This window comes from Pangasianodon hypophthalmus, chromosome 7, assembly GCF_027358585.1.
Source record: "Pangasianodon hypophthalmus isolate fPanHyp1 chromosome 7, fPanHyp1.pri, whole genome shotgun sequence".
Taxonomy (NCBI): Eukaryota; Metazoa; Chordata; class Actinopteri; order Siluriformes; family Pangasiidae; genus Pangasianodon; species Pangasianodon hypophthalmus.
The window spans coordinates 10500668-10524840 of NC_069716.1; the positions used below are offsets into that span (position 1 = coordinate 10500668).

Consider the following 24173-nt stretch of genomic DNA (forward strand, 5'->3'; position numbering starts at 1 on the left):
CCTCTGACATCTTTTATCACACAGGATATATTTTTCAGTTGGGCTAGACATGGAGTCAGAAATGACACATTAAGTCAGAGTGGGTCATGTTCCTCATACCCTCATGCTTAATGGACTTTGACATGGGAGACCTGGTTTTGTTTCCAAGCTATCATTTAGTAACACGGGGCCAACTCGAGTGGTTGCACCAACACACTGGCCCCATCTTGGTCCACCAATGCTGTGAATAAAAATCCCCATTCTGATGTTTGATGTGAACATTAACTGAAGCTCTTAACCTGTATCTGCACGATTTTATGCACTGAAAGTGGACAGTGAATGTACATACAATCAGGTTCATAGATATTTTTAGCTGTCTACCACAGTATACATGCATTGACGTTTTAATTAAATATGAATAAATAAATTGCAGACTTTCAGCTTTCATATGAAGGTAGGAACATCTAAATTAGGTGAATGGTGTAGGAATTACAGCGCTTTTAATTGCATAAACAGCTGCTCAGCTGTTTCATGGCCAGGTGTGTGATATTCCCTCATTATTTCACTTAAAGTAAGCATATAAAGGGTCTAGAGTTGATTTCAAGTGTGGCATTTGCATTTGGAATCTGTTGCTGTTAACTTTCAATATGAAGTCCAAAGAGCTGTCATTGCCAGTGAAGCAAGCCAGTATTTGGCTGAAAAATCAAAAGAAACCCATTCAACAAACTGGCCCCATATTAGACCACCAAGTATTAGTCATTAAACCATATTATCCTTTTGATCTTAACTGATCCAAGTACAGATCCAAACAAATCTGTAGTTTTCTACAACAAGAAAGAATCATACAGCAACTGAAACGACAATCTCACTGATATCAAGCAGATCATTTTGGTATTGTGCCACAAAGCAATACACAGTAGGGTCCACGATAAGAACTTGAAAAACAAAGTACTGCTTTTATTTATTAAAAACCATTGTGATTCTGCAAAAACTTTCTCAACTACAAAATTTTGATTAGTGAACAGCTGATCAGTTTTGGAGAACGCTCTATAATAAGCACAAGACACTGTCAATTACCATAACCACTGCTGCAGGAAATACTGACATTTTTGGGATTACACCTCTGTTCACAATATTAAGTAATATTAAGCAGGAGTTAGTAGCTGTGGACAGTCATCCTTTCTCACTCTGGCCATTTTGCATGAGGTTTTCTCCACTTCTCTACTTTTCTGATTATAAGAAAGAGCACAGATGAGGTCATTTGTTTATGTACGTCATGCTTTGGCACTGTCCAGTGACAGGCAGGCAGGCTCAGGCCAACCGACATCAGGAGATACAGGCCTGTCAAAGAGCATATTATACTAGGACAAAGCACCAAGATGTGGCCAAGAAATATGTTTATCAAGAAGTGTGCAATCCCTGACTGCTGTTGACAAACATGGTGTTGGACAAACTGTTGGTGTGTGTGTGTGTGTGTATATATATACACACACACAAAACTTCTGTCTTTATACTGTCCTATTTTTTTATATTGAAAACAGATTAGCATTTTTAAAGGCCAAACAGCAAAACTGGCCTCAGAACTGCAAGAACAAACCACATACCAATTCCTAAATGACAAAAGCAGGAAGTTACTACAACGCAATGTGATCTCTGTCACATGCTCTGTTGAATAAATCAGTTACTAGAATCAACATATGGACATATTCATGCAGAGAAGCAAGCTGAGGAAAATTCGAAGGTTTTCATTTATTAAGAGACATCCAGAACGTCAGCTAGGGTACATGAACACCTGCATACTTCAGTAAAGATTAGAATTTCATCCTAAAAAATTGTCATCATTTAGAAAATTTCACATAACAGCATAGTCTTGGATGAGCTGCTCTTGATAAAATATTGTTTTTGAACTAATGCAGGGTAGGTTGAAAAAGATCAGGCCATGTATCTCTGCCCTGGAATGTTTTTCCGATGTTTTTTTTCTGGTATTCCTCCATCCTAAGAACAATACACTTAAGTGAAAAAAAAAAATCTAGTACAAGAGACAAAAGCAAGTAGACTCACTGCACATATATATAAGGTTCAAAAATAAAAATGAGAAAAAAACAAAAAAAAAAAAAGAGAGAGAGCAAAAATCATTTGTTATATGGTAATATAGTTCGGATAAAGGGGAGGAAAAGGGGTGGGGGTGGGGACAGGATAAGCACTCAAAACTGTAGAAGCGTTTATGCTCTTACTAGACCAAACAAGCTATCGACACTCACGAAATGACATTTTAAAAAAAGATTTTAGTGTGTTCATCTTGCAGAAACTAAATTTTACTGCTGCAAATCTGCAAGGTATGCCGCATTCAGCTTTAGTTTGTGCTAAAAATCTGTACTGATACTTATAAAATCATTGATAAAAATATTCCTCTGTTAACAATATGCCTTGAAGAGAGGGGCAACAGCATGAGTGAGAGCGCTTTTGAAGGGTGGAAGAAAAAATGGGAACTGGACAGGGAGAGACAGCTGATGTGAGGCAGTGGTGCTACTCAGACTTTGCCTCCTCCTTATTTTCTGCTGGAGTCTCCTCGACCTGAGAAAAGGAGATGTTCATGATCACTATGTACATCTTTACTTTAACAGAAATTGTTTCTTCATCAGTATCATCTTCCCTACCTTTATCTTAATAGAAATCCTTGTGCCCTTTATACGTTTATCTTAGAGTGTCTGCCTTATATTTTTGATCATTTTTGTGATCCATACATGGGATCATTTCTTCTTATTATTATTATTTTGTGTTTTAACAGCTCATTTGTATCTTACTGAGTGTATAAATGTGCATATAACATACAGTTTTCCAATAGATTTAATCGATTATAGAATGACAATATTTAATTACACTATAAGAACATGTTTGGAGGATATATGCATATTACTGTTTATTAGAAACTCAAAGCTGGTTAGCTGTTACATGGCCTAACATTATCTCTCAGCTTTTTCTACATCACCCTCATATGTTTATATGTTTAAAACCAAAAACAGGAGATTATGTTAGCAATGCAGCATCCAAAACTATTAATATATCTTTATGTTATTATTATTATTATGACATTTCAACTATTATTACTGTTATTACAGTTATTGTTGTTATTACATTAGTTATATAACTAGTTCTTTTAACTGGTTGAACATTTTTATGAAACATGCAGAAGTACCAACAATGCAATACTCTCAGTAACACGGAAACAACATATTGCATAATTTATCATGATATCATTTTGTCAAAAAAAAAAATTCCCAGGTCACATAAAATGCTAATACAGCTGGTACTGATCTGACCAATATTAAATGATCATGTGACATATGACTGTTAAACTTGTAATAGATAAAAGGAATGTACGTGTGAACTGTACCGCGTTGCTCTTGGCTTCTCCGTTTTCTGAGTGGTTCTCCTCGTTGGCCTCTGGCTCTGTAGACTCCTTGGCCTTCCCCTTGTTCTTTTTGTCCTCTTTCTTGTCTTTAACCACTTTGTCTTTCTGTCAGGAAAAAAATATATATTTGCAGAGTATTTTTCCATGTTCAGTAACTTCAAAACAGATTGGATTCCATAGGAAAAAAAGAAACCAATTAAAAAAAATACCGTAAAAACTCACACTTTCAATACAATTCAATATTTACTAAGGCACCTTATTTTTCAAATGCAATTTCAAAAAAATTTAATCTTTTAAGAACCCACAGACACCCCCCAAAAATTCATGTAGAACTAATTTAGTAAAACAGAAGTATCTTAAGTGTACAAGATAGATAGATAGGACACAGCTATCAAACTGATCTCTTTCTATACATCATATACATGTGGTGAGAACAGACCGAGGACATTCTGTTACATATGGGCATTTCTGGGTTACTGCTTTTCCTGAGTAATACCAAACACCTAATCCCCAACCAAATCCCACCTAAATCTGCCCCATGATTAGCTCAGCATTTGCAAATTTAAATATCAACTTATACATCTGAAATTAAAGTGGACTCATTCTTGTAATGCTGCTATTCAAAACTGTTTCTTCTACAAGTAATCATTCAGTGCCCTTGTGGCTTCTGAGGAAGTGCAAAATTATCAACTTGCATTTACCTTAGCTGGCTTTTTTGCCTTCGGTTCAGGCTTGGGAGGAGCTGGTCTCTGTAAATTAAACATAGTTAACTACACATCACCCAATACTCAAGCAACTTCAATGATAAAACAATGACAAAACAAATGACAAAAAAAGGAGAACTTTTACAGATGGACACTCTTGCAATTATTTTGCAACACCACAACTGTTATTGCTGACTTACTGCAGATAACCGTGCAGATCTTCTCTGAGGCTGAAAAGGCAGAAAGAATATCAACTCAACACAAAATCTACATCACCACTCACTTGATAACTTCATGTATAGTTCATATGAACAAGTATGTGTTTAAAAACAAAAACACTTACAGCAAATTAGCCAAATGCATGTAAATTATAAAAGTTTAGATTAAAGTTAGGAAAGAGTCAAACAAATGCAAGCAAAATGGGGAAAAAAGTTTACATACCTCTTCCTTTGCATCACCCTCAGCACCCTGTTGCTGGAAAAAATATTGGAAAAAAAGGAAAAAAATCATGATCAATAAATTCAAAATGACAGATAGAAACTATAAGCATTGCAATAACAATGGATCTTGACATTTATTAACATAATATGCTGACCACCAGCTATTTAACTGATTTATGTGTCTTGTTAAAAGCATTATACTGACAGCAAAAACATATTTTGTCTTTCTGACCTTTTAATACTCACCATGTTCTGATCTTATCAATTTAGTCAAGTGTTTCATCTGAAGTCACCTTCTTTTTTAATTAAATTACTAATAATCTAGTTAGGTAGTATTAATTATAGACTTAAATAATTCACTGCTTTAATACTTAGTCATATTATTATTAAAACATATATATATATATATTAACAGTGACATTGGAATTTCCTACTCAGTCTACGTCTCGTGGGGTTGTGTACACTTGAGCTGAATCAATTTTATTTACCGAATCGACAACAAAGCTTTAGAGTCGACTCTTAAGTTCCCAAAGCCCGGAATCGGAGAATCTTATTTTGCGATCGACTCCCAGCCCTAGGGGGAGGGGCTGACGCGAAAATCCAAGGCGCCATCTGCCGACAAATCACCGCCATTGCAGCCATCTGGCAGCACGAACAAAGGGAAAAAACAACAAATATATCTTTTCGCCGCCATTAAAGTAGACCTTGGCGAGTGCAACTGAAAAGAAATTTCATGCGCCATTTTTCGAGCCCCGTTGAAGCCTATTTAGAGGTTTTAGGCGATAAAAACAGCGTTTGTTCTCAGCCATTTTTCACAGTGAACTGTAAAAGCATGGCTGCTTGAGGTTTACCAGCATGGAGACCAAAACTAGATTTCAGACTCCACCGAGCAAGGCTGCTGGAGAAACAGAGTACTGGTGCACTCTCGAAAATAATGGAAATTTAGATCGATTTGTACCGCAGGAATTTTTAAAAATCGACTAAAAATACTTCGGAAAATTAGATATTTTGCAAACAAAGGGAATTTACCTAAAGCCAAGTCTTGTGGACATAGCTTTACAATAAACAGCGAGCTATCAATACCTAACTCCTTCACTGATTTCAAGTAAAACTACCAACACAAACAGTGGACTTACATACCTTTCTTTTGGGCATGGTGGATTCCTAAAAGGTGTCTTTAAAAAATACTAAAACCAAGACTTTTTGTTGCGGACTCAGAGCATATACGTGACCGTGTCCTTATCCTAAATACAGTAGTAAACACACAGGAACATTACAGCTAGTGGCTGAATGGGGGGAGGGGAGCGGCTAAGAGGTGATTGATGTCGCCTCCCACCAATCAGCACTCGGAATGGAGACCCGCGTACGAAGAAGAAGAACCCAGCCGGTATTTTCCTCATACGCGCCAAAAGCTAGTTACGGCAGAGTAGGAAAGGAGAAAGTCATTAAGTTATTCAGTGACTCGGTTTCACTGTTTCAGTTGGAGAAGGGGCATCTTATTTTATAAGTTCCTAGTCCCCTTCCTTTGTATTTATCGGATATTTGAGGAAACATGTATTGTTTCGAGAGCCATTCGAATGCAAGGCTTCCTATAGCTTTACACTGTGCTTTATAATTAGCCTAGGTCCAAAATGGCGCCCTCCTCACCCGGTGCATTCATGCCGGTCTTTTTCTTTGGCCAAATTCACAGGGGTGAAAAGACACTTATTGTGTGAGGGGCTGTGAAGACGCCTGTAGGTGGCATAATTTGCCCTTGCTAACTTGTACAATATCTGGGAAGCCATTTAAAACTAAACAGAATACTGTGAGAGCTATGCAGAGCTGTACATGTAGTAACTATACGACAGGGCAACAGTATTTCATCTGTGTTATATACCATGTAGTTTACAGCAGGTATCTTGGGCATGATTTCTGACTACACTTCTTAAGTTTATGGCACCATCGGGAATGTTGGCCAAAATGGCCCAAAAGCAACGTATTCTTGTTCAGCATTTAAATTTTGGGTCAATAATGGCCCAGCTGTAAATACAGTCCCCTCTGAAAGTATTGGAACAGTAAGGCCAATTCTTTTGTTTTTGCTATAAACTGAAGAGATTTGTATTTGAGATCAAAAGATGAACATGACAAAAATAGATCAGAATTTCAGCTTTCCTTTCCTGATATTTACATCTAGATGTGTTAGCTTAGAACATGGCATCTTTCGCTTGAGCCCATCCATTTTTCAAGTTATCAAAAATATTGTAAAAATAGTGTCTCTTGTTGCCCAGTTGAGGCATATCTACAAGGCAGGCAATTGCCTGTGGCCCCGCATTCTGAGAGGGCCCCGAGGTATGCTCATTTAAATAATCAGAAATTTTCATCTTAAAATAATGCTCAGTAACATCTCAGCAACCCCCTTTGCAGGGCGCTATCTCATTTGAAGACTCGTTTGTGCTCCTGCTCCACGCCTTCACACCCAAGTTGCATGAGCTTTAGTTCTTGAAAATGAAGATGCCAGAGCCTCCCTATCTGGGAGCCAGACGTGCAAGAGAAAACAAGAAGAGGAGGAAAAGAGGAAACAGGACAGCAGTAAGTGATAATGACGAATGAATTAAGGATAATTAAAGACAAACAAACCCACATCTTCTTGTCCAATTTCAGGTTTATTTCACCTTATTATTTGCAAGATGAATTACTGGTAATAGATAGGCTAGGGTTAACATGTTTTGAGTAGTGTCAGCAGTTCTTAATGTGGGCTGAAATGCAATAGGTGTTACCAGAAATGATGCACACAACACTGGCGGCACCGTTTGGCAAGTATCAGTACTGTGTCTCTTGCTCCTGTGAATCAGTACTTTAGGTTAGTTAATATTAGTTAACATTAGTCGAAGATGGACATTTTGTTTCTTCACTGAGATTTGATTTCCTGTTTGTAAAACACACCATGAAGCTGTAAAAAAATAAACACTATGTTCTGAAAGATGTGTTTTGACAACTTTTAAATGTACATTGTATAATTATATCTCTGGGTAACATGAAGAAATGATAACAAACAAAAAAGAATCTTTCAGAAGGGCCCCATGCATTTATTTTTCCTTGGGCACCCACATAATCCAGGTTCGCCTGTGTTGCCCAGGTGTGCCAAACAATTAATAGCTCTGAATGTCTACTCTTGGTTTGAGTCCTGGGTTTTGCCTGTGAAGACTGCATTTGTTGTTAAAAAGGATAAACCAACATGAAGACCAGAGAGCTGTCCATGGGAGAAAAACAAGCCATTTTGAAGCTTTGTGAGAGCTGTGAAGAAAAACACCAAAACAAAAGTCAATGACATCACCAACAACCTCCACAAGGCAGGAGTGATGGTAACACAAGCCACCGTTCGAAGAAGATTTCAAGAGCAGAAATATAGAAGCCACAAGATGCAATCCACTCATCAGCAGTAAGAATCAGAAGGCCAGATTGGAATTCACAAAGAAATACAGAGATTAGCCAAAAATGTTCTGGAACCAAGGTTAACCTATACAAAAGTGATGTAAAGGCCAATGTGTGGAGAATGAAAGGATCTGCTCATGATCCAAAACGTACAAGCTCATTGGTCATGCATGGTGGAGGTAGTGTCATGGGTTGGGCTTGCATGGCTGTTTCTGGAACGGGTTCACTAATCTTTATTGATGCTGTAACTCATGATGGTTGCAGCAGAATGAATTCAGAAGTCTACAGAAACATATTGACTGCCAATTTACAGAGAAATGCATCCAGTCTAATTGGGAGTAACTTCATCATGCAGCAAGTCAATGACCCAAAACACACTGCCAACACAACAAAGCACTTCATCAGGAGAAAGAAGTGGAAGGTTTTAGACTGACCAAGTCAATCACCAGACCTTAACCCAATTGAGCATGCATTTCACTTCCTGAAGAGAAGGTGAGAAGGGAGGAACCCCCCAAAACAAACAACAACTGAAATAAGCTGCAGTACAAGCCTGGAAAAGCATCACAAAAGAAGAATGCAACAGTTTGCAAGAATGCCAGCTTGATGCAGTTACTGCAAGCAAAGGATATACAACTAAATATTAAGTGTTGTTTACTTTAAGACTATATGTTCCAATACATTTGCTCACCTAAAGATTAGGTGGTCTGCCATCAAAGGTGTTTAACACGTCTAGATCTAAATATCAGGAAATGAAAGCTGAAATTCTGAAATTGGAGCATCATCACCTTGAGTAGAGGTTAATCTTGGTTCCAGAACTCATGTCTGTATTTCTTCATGAATTGGCCTTCTGATCCTCACTGCAGATGAGTGGATTGCATCATGTGGTATGGCCTCTATATTTATGTGACATTAAAAAAACTGTCTATGATGTTGCAGTAATAGCGGTGATTTAGAAATTCTTTCCATATATCAGCTTGACCAGCTTGGTCAGTGTTTTGGCAGCTGGTAGGTGGTCAGACCAACCTGGATTTTGTTATTATGTTCATACTATAACACAACAACACAATCCAACTTGGTCTGACCAGCTACCAGCTGCCAAAACACAGACCTAGTTAGTCAAGCTGCATATGCCTAACAAGGGTTTGGCAATAATAGTTCATAATATGCTTCGGTTTAGTTGAATTCTCAGTTAAAATAAAATGTGTGAGTTACTTCCACATATGCAGTAATCATCTTTCTTTAGTTTTCACTGTGTCAAAGTTGGGGCGTCATGGTGTTGGTGTCATGGTGGTGCAGATGGTAGTGTTGCTTCTACAGAGCTCCAGGGTTCAATCCTTAGCTTGGGTTACTGTATGTGTGGAGCGCTCTGTGCATGTTCTCCCCATGTCCGGGTTAGTTTCTTCCGAGTTCTTAGGTTTCTTTCTGTTGTCCAGAAACATGCACGTAGGTGGATTGAACTGCTATGCTAAATTTCCACCACTAACCAACCAGGATAAAGAGGTTACTGAAGATGAATGAATGAGTGAATGAATTAACGTGACAGATGATTACATTGCTCAGTTACTGAAAGACACAGGTTCCAAACACTGGTTGTAAAGTACCCCTTGTCTTGTACATTTTAATGTTGTAACATACAATGTTAAACTCAAGGAAGAGCTGTTAAATTGGCCGATTAATTGAATTATGTGTGTTGGGAGCATCACTCAACAATCACTAAAATGTGCAGGACAAGGGGAACTCCAGGACCAGGGATGGGAACCTGTGGTACACAGTATACACCAGCTTATCAGCTAAATAAAAGGGGAAATCAACCAATGTACCATTTGATTAATATTTTTAAAAAAATTAAAAAAAAAAAAAAGAGGAAATGAGCATGTGGCTCATACTTTAGCTATGCAGTTAACTCAAAACACATTTGAACGTGGGAGCTCTTTATTTATATTTGTTTATTTATTTATTTGTTTGTTTAGAGTGTGAACCAGTCAGTCATATTTAAATATCTAAAGCATGTAATCCAGATTATATATGTGCTATAAAGACTGGAGTAATTTGTAGGTATATTATAGCCTGTTTTGTACTGTTTTGCACACGTTAGCAGTGTATTGTTCCGGCGTTGTTAGCAGACAAGGGGTGGGGTGTGTGTGGGAGAGAGAGAAAGAGAGGGGAAGAGAGAGAGAGAGAGGGGCGGGGAAGTTGGGAAGTCTGTCGAGAAGCTAAGCCCAGACTTGCATACTCTTCCGTCGGCGAGAACACTAGGCTACAGTTTTGAGGAGGAAAGGACACACGCCGTCACATTTTAGCAGCCTCCAACGCTATCTCTGTTTTTCCACGTCGCGAGGAATCTCGAGCACGATGGTGATCAAAGTTTACATCGCGTCGTCATCCGGATCAACCTCAGTAAGCTTCAAAGTCGTGTATTCATGATGCCAATGATTGATAGAAGGAACTTGATCCTTTTCTAAAAACATTTGAAAGCTGTGCATGTGAACCAGCAGCTAGCATCAATGCATGAGATCAGGTTGCAGCTCCAAATCTGAAAATCTTTCCAGGAGCCTACAGCTGTACAGACTGGCTAATTTCTTTAGCAAATATTTACAGTTTTTCCTTCATTCACCGTAAAGCGTGCGTATAAAATTTTGCAAAGATGAGACGCAGACCAGGATGCTGTTAAAAATGCCTAGGTCAGGCTAATTTTCTTTTTTAAAACAGTACAGGAAGTCGAGAGATAACTAGCTCTATATATGGCATTGAAGAGATATTTTGCACATAGTGATGCAGCCACTTCCTGATCTGTCAGTGGGTATGTATCAGGTTATATGCTGTAATGGCAATGAAGCTGGTGTGTTGCTTTGAATAAGGCGTTGTACTGGCTTTTATGCAGTGATACAACTGCTTTCTTATCCTTTCAACGTGCTCAAGATTGTCATCTAAGATCACAAAATGATGGCATGTTACAATAGCGATAAAGAGGATGTTTGGCATAGGGAGATTTCCAAATGTTAAATGCTTAAAATAATAAACGCATGGAAAGTTGCATGAGCTGTTATACACACTGATACACCACAGTGACCTGCTACCCCAGGCTTCAGATGTGATGAGTTTAGCTAGCTCCTCCTAATTTGGTCAGTTAACTAGCTGAGTTAAGCTCCAAGGATTGAAGTTATGTAACATTAAGACACACCTTCTAGAGTTGACCAAATGGGAGTTTTGTGAGGGCCAATGTCAACACATGGTGATCAGGCCATGGGTGAATAGATTGGATGAAATTTGACCCTTGCAGGCTTCATCTGATTTGTTTTTCAAATCATTTCTGGATATTGTAATGTTCTATAAAAAGGATGCAGTGTGAAGAGTACAAAAAAAAAAGGTTTAATGGTTTCTCAGGTAAAGAACCTGTATGAGAACCACTTCAGAAATTTCTTCAGAAAATCTGTATTTTAAAACATACACAAACTTATATCCCTCATTGTAACATACTTATTAATTGTCAAGTGTGCTACTAAAATAAGCATTTGGTTAAGAATTGGATTTAAAACGTACTTGATACTGAGATATATGATGCGATCCATTATGCATTGTGCATCAGTTCTCATATTGGGGCCTTTACTCATAAGTCTCATGTATACCATGCAATAACAGCACTAGCTACCCCAGAACAAACACTCACTCACGATAAAGTGTTGCAGTTAAATGGAATCAATCGTGTAGCGTTAGGATGGATCTGGAGTTGAAGTTGGCCTGCCAGTGTTTTTGTGTGTGTACCCACCAATTACCTCATGGAAATACTAACAACAGTACTCCAAAATGGAGTTATTAATTACAGACAAGCTTCATCTGTAGAACCAGGGTTTTGTGTTTCAGTTTCAGAGTGGTTACATTATTTAAAACTTTGCTCCTTTCAATTTATAAGCTTTCGTTGGTGTTCAGGCTCACCATGATTTGAATTAAACATATCACATTTGTGTTAACTGTACATGACGAGCCTGTCAGCTAGTTTGATGTTAGTATTGGCTACTTATATTTTGGTAGCCATGACTAAACCAGAAATACTAAGACACAAATACAAAAATAAATGTAAGCAAAGAACTGTTTCTAATTCTGCTGTGTGAGGCATATGTAAAAGGAAAATTTAACAGAAATTTGCTCAGGATAACACAAAATTGAAATGATCCAGTTCTCAGTGCATTTGCTTTTAGGCAAATTTTACTAGCCATCTATTTGACAACTGACATAGCCTACTTTTTGTTAGCTAATTAGCAAGTTAGCAAGCTGTTTAAATTACTCTGTATAATAGCGAAAACTGCATGCCAAATCAGCAAAGAAATTGAAGAAATTTCTTCATAATTAATTCGTACGTTTAGGGGATTTTCTTCTCTTTCTTCAAAAAAGAAATTCTTACTACTTCTCTTGGGTTTTAAGGACACCAAATGGAGAGGATTCTACTACAGACTTTTAGGCAGATTACCAGTTTAGCAACTTTATGCACTAATATAACAGAATATAACAACTATAAGAAATATAACCAACACAAGGTTTAAAAATCTGCATTATAATTCCACAGACCATGCAACAGAACAGAGAGTGTCTTATATGTAATAAGCCAGTGCACATTTTTTACACAAGTCAACTCTAAACTGAGTTGTGTATAATGTAACATAATTATTTTATACTAAAGCAGGTCAGGCAATCTTAAAAGCAAGGCTGATCTGACCTTCATTCCTGCATAGATACGCATTAATAAAGTTGTTTGAATATAATGATCTTCAGTTAGGGACAGTTAAAGGAAGAGGAACTGTTCTGATCAGTAAACAAATGAATGTAATGTAAATGAGGAATAACAAAGGTGTTTGTTATCTTTATCTAAATGGACCATTTTATGCCACTGAAATGAAGAAGTTGTCTGTGGATTGAATATTGTACTGGAAAATATACAGTAATATACAGTAAGAATGCACTTCTTACTTTAGTCAAGTTCAGCTTGATTATACTAGCATATGAGTGTTTGACTTTAGTTTGTTATACTTTTAAACAGTAGTTTGGTATAAAACTTAGTTCTAAGGTCTGTACTGTGCTCACCACACTATACGACATGATGATGAGTTCCTAGGAACACTCTTAAAAATCCTGGCTCTCCTGAGAGCATTGCTGTGTTATGGATGAAACTATTAATTTGGACATAAAAAAGTTAAAGGGAGTGCCAGGAAAAAAACTTCAAATATTTCACATATATTGCAAAAATACTGTTTGGCTAACACTCTCTTGATTATATCATTGTGTTGTGCTGTGTTTGCTTAACTGCCGCTGATGAAACTGAATAACAGTTTGCATTTTATTTTGTCAACGTCCTGAAAATCCTTAAAATTTGCAGAATATTGTCACATACAAATGTTAATTGTGGATTAACAGGATTGTAAACCTCTTGACTTTGTCTTTATCCACTGACCAGTGGAATTGCTTGAATTACTATGTAGTCAACAGCTTTGGTGAATCTTTTTGTGGACAAGGAGTCAGTCTATAGGAAAGAATGGGCTTCAGCACAGTATATTTGAAATCAAAAGCATAGTGAGAATTAGCTACAGAGAATTAACTGCAGCTGCAATTTTCCAGGTCTACCGTGGTCAAAGTTGTATTTCTCAAGATGCAATTAGAAAATTTTTATTGTGACTGCGACTTAAAGCTCTAGTGTGTACAAAAGAAATAGGAGTGAGAGAGTGAAATAGTCCAATACTACACTATAAGTGGAACAGGCAAGGCATGTATTTGTTCTAGAATTTGATGGAAAGCTAGTGAATGATATTTGATTGTCAGTGAATCCTCATTATGCAGTCTGTATTTGTAACCTAATCAAGCTAACATACTCATGATAGTGACTCGGTAGTGACTAATGGGAGAAAATTTTGTTATACGAGATGTATAACAGTTTGTATTTCAAACTCTGTTAAACTTTGTTATTAGCTAGTGTGCTAACACTATTTGGTTTGTGCATAGGCATTGCAGATTGATTAGGCACTTATAGTGGCAGGTAACTGGCTGACGGTAGCTAAAACACAAGCCCTTGTTGAGAGGGTTTACTCTTTCATCCGGTACTCATTAACTGTGTCAGTCACATCGATGTGCATAATACAGTTTTTTTTATTCTCATAACACTACTCATAGTACTACTGAGAAATCGCAAATTACAAATGCTTAGGCTGCATTTCAGAATGTATAATACCGTACTAAATTTTTTATCTCAAGGGCCAAATTTTATATAGATACAATTGTGAACTACACTTGGTCAGCTTATCCTTCTGTGCATTTTTTCTTTTCTTTCTTTTTTTTTTATTTGAAGAGAACATCAAATTAACTGAAATTTGTTTTTGCATCATTTTAATTCATCAAATCAAAATAGAGAATAATATCTTGAGTTCAAAGTGGAAGCCATATTGTTAAATTAAGTCAAGTTTGCAATGACTTGTGATGATTGCAACTAGGACTGTTCACGCGGCACAATATTTGCAATATATTTGCGCTAGACTCTTATTAAATGTTTATTTAAATGGTGGCCGTTTTCTCATTTATATATCAATGTCATATTAGTCTTCTTTTTTTGATTCGATTACTGTTATTTCTGCTGAAATTTTACAGTTTATCATTTATTTACTGTTCCATGCTTCCACGATTCTTAATGATTTTGATAGGAACCAACTCATAGGCAAAGTTACATAATTATTTTCATTATTACAGAATTATTTATTAGAATTACTATCAGTTTGGTGTGGGATCAGGTAGGATCTTTGGAATTCTCTTTCCTAACATTCTTTTAGCCAGGCCATATAACTGTGGGTACTATTAAACCAGCCAGCACTAAATACTGCAGGTATATGACTAAGGCAACATGTATTCACTCAAATTACCAACAGATTGTTCAGAAAATTCCCATCTAATTCAAAATGATTTAGTCTTTCTGTCCTTCTATTGATATAGAGACTTAATAGTACAGAGGGTCAATTCTGCAGGCCATTACAGAGGCTTTATTGATATTAGTCCATTTTTTTAATTCCTGTAGCTTTAACAGTTGAACAGATGACAAAGGCAGTTTAAGAGTCTCAGTCAGAGACAATAGTGAAATTAAACCATGTCAAAATGCTTTCTGTTATCTTATATGATATGGAAGATGGTTACAGTAATAAACAGACAAAACAAAGTTCTATGGGAGCAATCATGGCACTAATCAATCATTAACATCGTAAGATTAGGGGATTTTTAAATGGCCCTCTTGGTTTAGTAGAACTTAATGCTCTGGCAGTGTCTGAATAGTGCTGAATTGACATCTGCAACAGATAAGGATTGCATTTTAATATTGCATGTTTTTTTTAGGTATTGTTTACATTTTTATGCTTAGTAGATGTGGGCCATCATCTCACTTGACTTCCAGTATGCTGTAAAAAATGAAAGGAAAGTTATGGAGTTTGTTTATTGCTACTCTTGCACAAGAGGAAATATGGACAAGGAGACATGTTAAAACAGCTCATAGTTTGCACTGGGCTGATTTCAAGTACTATAATCAGAAAGGTGAAATGACATTTGGGTCTTCTTCCTGTGAAATTTGATTCACCGTGGCATCAGTAAAATGGGTTATTTTGTGAGTGGTTGCACCCAAAGCCCAAACTGAAGGGGAAGGCTGCTATCCTCTTACACTCTCTCAGGAGAGCTTGAGCTTGCACAACAACTGCTGAGTTCATGCTGCAACTCATTTCCAGACATTCCATAACCATCCAAGGAGCAACACTGCTGTCGTTTGGTGTTTCCTGAGTGCTCTCTATCTCATGACATGACATGCTTTTGCATAGGCAAATAGGCTTTGCATTTGTCAGTTTGAAGTAGCAGATTTGTAACAAATTTATCTTTTTTTTGTGCCAGAAAACTCTGGCACAAACTCAGTATGTGTTGTGATACTTATATACTGTATCTGCATATTGAAACAGCTGCTTGCTAACAGACTTATGAACCCCATTCCTATAGATTATTGTTCAAATGGTTGAACCTCACTGAATGCTGATGTCCTGCTTATCACACTACATGTCTGTCTGTCTGGTGGCGTTCAGTTATTTAGAAGCAGGCTATTGCTAACCTCCCCACAGCAGACCTTATTTGGTTTGTGTTTAACTGACTCCCTCCTCCCTTAGCCTAGTCCCAAAAGATCTGGTCGTTTCCGTCTCCCCTTCTAGGGTCATTCTTCTCCACTTCTCATCAGAGCTGCTTTTGCTGTGCCTTAAATCCTGTCAGCCACATTAAACTGATCAGGTTATTGTTTGTATGAGTGTATGTGTGTATGTATGCATGCATGTTTTGCATTTTCCATATTTTGTAGTGTTACAACTTTTAAATGGACATAATTGGGATTTTTACTATTTCATTTACACAATATGTCTAACACTTGAAGGTGCAAAAAAATGAATACCCTCCTTACCAGGTCAGTGACTTTTGTTGGACAGCCTCCTCTTGGCAAAGTCATGGTTGTGCCATATGCTTTACATTTTTTTAATAATTGATTTGATGGGTGCTGCGTAGGATGTTCGGGATAATTTTGTAACCAAACCCTGATTGATACTGTTCCAGAACTTTGTCCCAAACCTGTTTTGATAGCTCCTTGGTCTTCATGATGCTGTTTGTTTAGTTATGTTTTCTAACAAACTCTGGAGCCTTTCAGGTACAGGTGTGTTTATAATGAGATCACACAACATACAGGTGGACTCCATTCAACTATTCATGTAATTAATTTAGAGGTCTCACAGCATTGGGGATGCAGTCACAAAATTTACATTGTTTATTTGTAAATAATTTAGCAAAATCTATATTGATTTTTTTTCTCCACACCTCATTGTTATGGGCTATTCTGTGTAGATTTATATAATGCGAAAAAAGTGAAAAAGAATGTGGAAAAAGTTAACAATGATCCCCAAATTATTTATACTTATTGCAGTATGTGTAAGAGTTCAGTCTTGCTTTTTCCCACCCATAACATTTTACAGTAAGGTTCTGTTACTTAACAGTATTTACTGCATTGGTTAACATTAATAAACCATAAGTAATGTTAACAAAGTACATTCATGTCTTAACATTACTTGTATTGCACCACTGAGCCGTCCCAGCAAGTGTGTTGCTCTCATTAAGGTTAACTATGGGTGAGCCCACCTGCACAGTTTTTGAACAAGGTGAAGTGCACCATCTGACCTCCTTCTGGCCTGGTGATTGCTGTATCTGATGGTCATGATGTTGTCCAAAGGAACCAGTTAATTGGTGCATACACTGTATAGCCAAAAGTATATGGACACCTGACCATCACTCCCATATGTGCTTGGGCATTAATATGGAGTTGGTCCCCCTTTGCTGTTATAACAACCTCCACTCTTCTGAGAAGGCTTTCTACTAAATTTTGGAGCATGGCTGTGGGGATTTGCCCATTTAGCCACAAGAGCATTAGTGAGGTCAGGTAGTGATGTCAGGGGAGAAGTCCTGGCATGCAATCACCATTCCAGTTCATCCCAAACTTGTTCAATGAGGTCAGGACTCTGTGTAGGCCACTCGAGTTCTTCCACACCAGCCTCAGCAAACCATGCCTTCATGGTTTCATGGTGCACAGGGCCATTGTCATGCAAGTTTGGGCCCCTTAGTGCCAATGAGGGAAAATCTTAATTCTACAGCAGACAAATATGTTTTAGGCAACCGTGTACTTCCAACTTTGTGGCAACAGTTTGGGGAAGGTCCACATATGGGTATGATGGTCAGGTGTCCACATACTTTTGGCCATATAGTGTATTATTGGCAACATGTGTACACATTAGCATGTGTATCTATTAAAGTAGTTTATACTAAGTGATTACATGGGGAGGAGGACATTTAATGCTCCCAATAAATGCAACCTAGAGATGTAAATGCTGTCTAGATTGCTATTTTTTTTAACACATCAGTTCAGTAGATCAGTCCATGTTGCTCTTTTATAAGCATTCCAGGGAACTGTTTTCTTTGTTAGTCATGGATGGTCAACAACATACGCTACGCATATGTTTCTGCAAAGAACATGCTAATTTTAGTAGCTTTTCTGGCATACTATAATTGAACTGTGAACTTGCAAAAGCTGACTAGTAATCCAGCTTATTTTTTTTAAATTTCTATATCAATAAAATTTACTATCTAGCAGCCAGCCTCATTAATAGGAATACTTAAACTTTAATTACTCTCTCTCTCTCTCTGTCTCTCTCTCTCTCTCTCTCTCTGTCTGTCTCTCTCTCTCTCTCTCTGTGTCAGAAACAGGGTATATTGTTTTCTTGGAACAGATTATTAAATAAAATGCAATTTTCTATGCTACTATATATACGTGTACGCTCTTCAATAGATCTGGGTGTCCCTCCTAAGTATCACTTCTGTGTGGGGAAAACTGCTCTGTAAGCTTTTGATGCCAAGTTATGTGAAATACAAAAATGATTATAGCAGCAGCTTCAAGACAGCCCTGTGTTCACATGTTCAAGGCACAAGTACATAAGTGGATTGGATCAGAAAAAAATATGTAAATTGAAAAAACCAGTAGCGATCTTTCTAGCTTTATGGCCAACATGATAAGAGTATCACATCAGTACATTCCTATTTTCACTTAACAGTGCTGATTCCTTCTAACTTTGCACAGCAGAGAGATGTTTAAGCATTTTTTTAAAACATCATATACATTGTATACGGTCTGCTCCCATTTTATTGGCAAGGCCAATTCTTTTTATTTATTTATTTATTTATTTGCTAAACATTGAAGACATTTGGGTTTGAGATCAAAAGCATATGAATATGAGACAACAGATCAGAATTTCAGCTTTCATTTCCTGATATTTACATCTAGATGTGTTAAATAACTTAGAACATGGTGAAGTTCTAGGTGAGCAGAAATATAGGAACAGATAGGATTAAAGTAAATAACACTGAATATTTGGTTGCATATCTCTTGCTTGCACTAACTGCATCAAGCCAGCGACCCAGTGACATTATCAAACTGTTGCATTCTTTTGTTATGCTTTTCTAGGCTTGTATGGCAGCTTCTTTTAGTTGTTGTTTGTTTTGGGGGTTTTTGTCTTCAGGAGGTGAAATGAATGGTCAATTGGGATAAGGTCTGGTGATCCATGATACTAACCTCCACCGTGCTTGACCGATGAACAATGTATGTTTTGGATCATGAGCAGATTCTTTCTTTGTCCACACTTTGGCCTTTACATCACTTTTGTATAGGTTAATCTTGGTTCCAAAACTTTTGTGGCTCATCTCTGTATTTCTTTGTGAATTCCAATCTGGCCTTCTGATTCTTACTGCTGATGAGTGGTTCGCATCTTGTGGTATGGCCTCTATATTTCTGCTCTCAAAGTCTTCTTCAAATGGTGGATTGTGATACCTTCACCCCTGCCCTGTGGAGCTTGTTGTTGATGACACTGACTGTTGCTTCTGGGTTTTTCTTCACAGCTCTCAAACTTTATCAACTGCTGCTGTTTTCCTTGGCTGACCTGTTTCAGTAGTTTCTTTCTTTTTCAGAACATTCCAAATTGTTGTATTGGCTATGCCCAGTGCTTGTGCTGGGGCTCTGATCTCAATTTTCCCTCTTTTCACAGCTTTAAATGGCTTGCTTTTCTCCCGTAGACAGCTCTCTGGTCTTCATGTTGATTTATCCTTTTTTAACAACAAATGCAGTCTTCATAGGCAAAACCCAGGGCTGAAACCAAAAATAGACATTCAGAGCTATTAATTGTTTAAACAATCAATCTACCAGGGTACACCTGGGCAACAGGTAACACTTGTCAATCAGAAGAAAGGGTGGGCTCAGACGAAAGGTTCCATGTCCTAGGTTGTTTAATACATCTAGATGTAAAGCTGAAATTCTGATCTACCATCTCATATTCTTCTTTTGATCTCAAACCCATGTCTTCAGCATACAGCAAAAACAAAATAATTGGCCTTGCCATTCCAGTACTTTTGAGGGAACTGTATGTGCATTAGGTATTTGAATTGGCTCAAAATCAGACAACTAAAGCACTGATTTTTCTACACTACCTCAGAATTTAAGGTAAGATGTAAAAATATTTTATACATACTTTGCCTTGTAATAAAGATGCTTATTTTACAGCATGTCTGCACGTACACACCTTTCCGACTTATATTCATGATTAGTATTTTACTACAACTGTAGTGTCTGTCATGAACTTAACATCACCTGCAAATTAAAGATGATGGTCTTTTTCAGTTGTTAGAGTACTGAATTTTTTCCTCTTTATTTAAATGTTTTTTTAAATAAAGTTTTCTCTTCTTTATTTAAATCATATCTCAGTTTAAAGTGGGTGAAATTTATTTGAAATAGGTGACTTCAGGTAATTCTTTGTACAAACCAGAATTACAGATATGCTTATACCAACTACATCATCCACAGACATGGAAATGACACAGCCTCTGATCCTGAGCCTGTGATCAAAACCCCAGTATACACAACTATAACAAGTGCTTTAGTTTACACATGCTCAGGATCAGAGTTATACTTTTTAGTTTAATGGCAGGAAATATGAAAGGAAATTAGAAGAGTAACTGTACTGTGATGAGAGTCACAATAATCAGCAGTAACCCTAGAGGTCTATACACACACTGTAAAATGTATGCCTCTGGGTAGCTAGCCTGTAGTCACTGCGTTGTCATCACTGTGATAGTAGGCAGTTAAATGCAAAAAAGCTGACTTTAAACCAGAGGTTGACACAATGCACTGATTCCAGTACAATCCTATATTAATCAGTGTAGCATTATAACCAGCTGGACGCCGAAACGGCAGAGCAGCAAACGTGCACAAAGCACATTTTCCCCCTAGAAAAATGTACAAATTCACAAAGCCTATGTGAAAACAAAAGCATTGCAGACATGCTTTCATTCCTCTTTACAGGCAATGTTGTTATAATGTTTACATTGCCTGTCAATCATTATGAAATCTGACATGTCCACACAATTCTAATTGGAAGGGCATTGTGATTTTTAGCATGTCACTGTAGTTGGGTTTTGGTTACAGATATACTATATTTATATATACTAAATATCTACCCTCAAATGTACAGTCTTTAGTTTCACAAAGATATTTTTAACATTTTGGCAGAGATGTTAGAGGAAGTGAGTAACAAAAACTATTTTTCTCTGTGTATTTTTAACAAAGGAACGTCTTGTTTTGAGTACAACAGCACGGAGGTCAGTCACTTATCCTAAGGGCACTGGCCTAATCTTCATTCCCTATCTTTCCTATTAGATCAAGAAACAGCAGCAGGATGTCATGGGGTTCCTGGCAGCCAATAAGATTGAGTTTGAGGAATGTGACATTGCAGCCAATGAAGAGAACAGGAAATGGATGCGGGAAAATGTACCAGCAGATTCCCGACCAGCCACAGGGAACCCTCTCCCACCTCAGATTTTCAATGAGGAGAGATACTGTGGGGTTAGTCCTATTTCTACTTGCTGTTTCAGTGTCTTAATCAGTATGAAATTGGAGAAGAGGGCTTGCTCTTGGCTTCATATACACCCACACACCTATTCACACCTACACAATTTAAATCAACTAATGGGGTTGTCTGTGCCTCAGCAAAAAGTAATTAATAATACATGTTGATTTTGCCCAGCTCTATTTTCTTTGCCTTATTCTTGAACAGATTCTTGATTCTGTGACTCATGCTTTCATGTAAAATGAAATTTCTCCCTTCCCACAGAACTATGAGGCCTTCTTTGATGCACGAGAAGAGAACGCTGTGTATGCTTTTTTAGGCTTGACTGCTCCCCCAGGTTCTAAGGTATGCATTTTGGGCTGAATATGAATTATATGAACAGAACCTATAAAAGGGCTCTTTATTCCCACCTTGCATATTATTAACAAACCCCGCTCAATGGAATGCGACTCAAGCAAATAACAATAACGGCACAGAATCTTGCCACCCTATTGGATTTGGCAAGCCGGGTGCAACCCTGCAGAGTAATGGCTCTGTCAATTCCCGGCAGCCCCAGCGTTAATTAAGCTGCCCCTGCTAAAGGCCAGCAGTATGCTTGAGTGGGTCTAGAATCACTGGCTTCATTCCAAATGTCCAGCTCACTCTCCCCTCTGATAACAACTAATCTAAAGTCAGTGCCATAATCTGGAGCCAGATGAATAGTTTTCACAAATAAAGCTCTGTTTTAATACTATAGCCTCCCCTAGCAGACTTCTGAGGAACTGAACTGGGTGGATCGGAATATACACATTTTATTTGGCATTCTCCCTCATAAGCCACCATGAAATAGCTTGTTAATGACTTAAAACTTTTGAAACAACAGGATATTTTTTTACTTGATATTTTATAGTTTGATTTTGATATTTCCACAGCTAGATGTTACTGTCAGCATCAACTCAGCTTCTATAAATAAAAAAAAAAAAAAAAAAAAAAAAAAAAGATTATCCTGACTTTAATAATGTACTAGTAATGTATTAGTAACAGCCCACTGGAAATTCACTGTTTACCTTGTACTTGCCTAATAAAACCGATTTTGTTTCCAATTCACTTATAGTCATAAATGATACATGTGCATCTCAAAACATGTACCTACAGGCTACAGCAGTATTGGCACACATTATAAACATTGGCAAAAACACACATGCAACGAATGAACATATGGAGATGCTGTATAGTTTTATTTTAATGCTATGAATATTGTAGTGGTGCTGATAAGAACCCTGTGGTTACTGTAAAAACTCAGTATATACTGTAAGTGCACTGCAGTTTCTACTTTATGCGAGTGATTTGTGAAAGGAATATACTGAAAATGTTTTTGAGTTTTAATTCTATATTTTTTTTTTTACAAAAGAAGTTGTGAGAAACTAAATACTTTGTACTGTTGCTTAAGTGGGAAATTTGAATCATTTTCAGTAATGTTTATTTTATACATCCATTGTTTGCCGTTGTCTTGAAGGGTGCCAGTAATTGTGGAGCTGACTGTATATGAAATCATTTGGAGATGCTGCAATTTGTCTGTCTGCAATGCCAATGTTAGGGGTAAAACTTAGTAAATCTTTAGTTTCTCATTGCTTTGTCAAGCTAAAATACTGTATTTACTTCTTTTCAGGAAGCAGAGGCTCTAGCCAAAAAAGAGCAGCAGTAGTCCACCTTCAGTTACCTGCTATCTCCTAGGCTGCAACTAGACTCCACTGCTTTGTTTCTAAACTATCCAGACGCAACAATCCGTTATGTGCTTTCAATCCTATAATTTTATACCTTCATATTACTTATCAATCTCCCCGTCAAATTAGATAAGGCCTTTCTGGTCCTACCTGCTCCTATGTCTTACAGACTGTGAGAAGGTCTTACAACTGTGGATTACTTGCTCTTTACTAGTTGCCAGAATTACTTTCCTGCCATCCTCCTGTTTGTGAAGTTGAAAAAGAATTCTGTCTGTTTCGTTGTATACATTTGTATGGTGGTATTCATTTATGATGTGCCATAACCAGTGATTGATTAGTGCCTGCATTTTAACACAGATTGCACTTAGAATTCATCAAAATGATTACTGTAAATTCATGTTTGAATTAAAAAAAAAAAATTCCCTGTTAAATAAAGTTAAAGGGCTACAGTAGGTAGTAAACATTTGTTCTAGTTAGCATAAAGTCTAGTCACTAGTGTTTTAGCTTTAAGCTGGCTAATTTGTGTCAAAAGATGCTGTTTTGTCTTTCAGTGTTTGAGCTTTTGGTGACCTTAAAAGGTACACTAAGTATAACGATATAAAAATTCAATGTTGGCTTTAGTTTCATTTCTTGTATCGGATTAGTAATTTCTTGGTAGCTTCCTTAAAATCAGGAGTCAGTTCAGTTAAGATATCTCAGTATGTCAGGATGTATGTCATTTAAGATAATAATTTTGTGCACCATTTGTTAAATGTGAGGTCCCAATACGAACTATAATCATTGTAATTATATATTGTTCAGCATAAGTATTACTTAGTGTACCTTTAACTCATTCTTCAGAGTGTCTTAATAGTGTACATTTTTTTCTATTTTATGAGCAAATAGAAAATATGCCAAAAATTTTTGACGAACTATTGAAGGGGGCAGGACAATAAAGCATTGTTTTAATTAAAATATTTCTTTTTGGTTTATTTCTTTAAAAAAAGTACATTACAAATAAATAAAAAAGCCTTGACAAAGGTTCTCATTTGCAGAGAAAGTAT

At 37.1% G+C, this 24173-nt stretch overlaps 2 protein-coding genes across 4 annotated transcripts; one reads left to right on the forward strand and one right to left on the reverse strand.

The window, feature by feature from the left end:
- Nucleotides 1-1704: 1704 nt before the first annotated feature.
- Nucleotides 1705-5826, reverse strand: hmgn6 (high mobility group nucleosome binding domain 6). Of its 2 annotated transcripts, none has more exons than XM_026940799.3 (6): nucleotides 5676-5826; nucleotides 4537-4569; nucleotides 4296-4325; nucleotides 4093-4140; nucleotides 3374-3496; nucleotides 1705-2553 (listed from the first exon to the last, which is right to left on the reverse strand). In XM_026940799.3, the coding sequence occupies exons 1-6, from the start codon at nucleotides 5688-5690 to the stop codon at nucleotides 2506-2508; spliced, it is 297 nt and encodes a 98-aa protein (XP_026796600.1). In that variant the 5' UTR covers nucleotides 5691-5826; the 3' UTR covers nucleotides 1705-2505. The 2 variants fall into 2 exon arrangements, with proteins under 2 accessions (XP_026796600.1, XP_026796601.1); XM_026940800.3 differs by having other exon boundaries at nucleotides 3361-3496.
- A 4303-nt stretch (nucleotides 5827-10129) lies between these two features.
- sh3bgrl (SH3 domain binding glutamate-rich protein like) lies at nucleotides 10130-24084 on the forward strand. 2 transcript variants are annotated; one of them, XM_026940525.3, is made up of 4 exons: nucleotides 10130-10343; nucleotides 21238-21423; nucleotides 21692-21772; nucleotides 23076-24084. In XM_026940525.3, exons 1-4 carry the CDS (start codon nucleotides 10299-10301, stop codon nucleotides 23109-23111), a joined length of 348 nt encoding a protein of 115 aa, XP_026796326.1. In that variant the 5' UTR covers nucleotides 10130-10298; the 3' UTR covers nucleotides 23112-24084. The 2 variants fall into 2 exon arrangements, with proteins under 2 accessions (XP_026796326.1, XP_034161855.1); XM_034305964.2 differs by lacking the exon at nucleotides 10130-10343 and adding an exon at nucleotides 16214-16232.
- Nucleotides 24085-24173: the final 89 nt, after the last annotated feature.

Excerpts from the sequence above, each read along its gene's own strand:
- sh3bgrl (XM_026940525.3), top strand. The coding sequence starts at position 10,299 with ATGGTGATCAAAGTTTACATCGCGTCGTCATCCGGATCAACCTCA. Across the intron at positions 21,424-21,691 it reads ATGAGGAGAGATACTGTGGG|AACTATGAGGCCTTCTTTGA; the intron begins GTTAGTCCTATT and ends CCCTTCCCACAG. Across the intron at positions 21,773-23,075 it reads CTGCTCCCCCAGGTTCTAAG|GAAGCAGAGGCTCTAGCCAA; the intron begins GTATGCATTTTG and ends ACTTCTTTTCAG.
- hmgn6 (XM_026940799.3), bottom strand. Across the intron at positions 4,141-4,295 it reads GATCTGCACGGTTATCTGCA|AGACCAGCTCCTCCCAAGCC; the intron begins GTAAGTCAGCAA and ends TTTAATTTACAG. Across the intron at positions 2,554-3,373 it reads GAGAAGCCAAGAGCAACGCG|GTCGAGGAGACTCCAGCAGA; the intron begins GTACAGTTCACA and ends TCCTTTTCTCAG.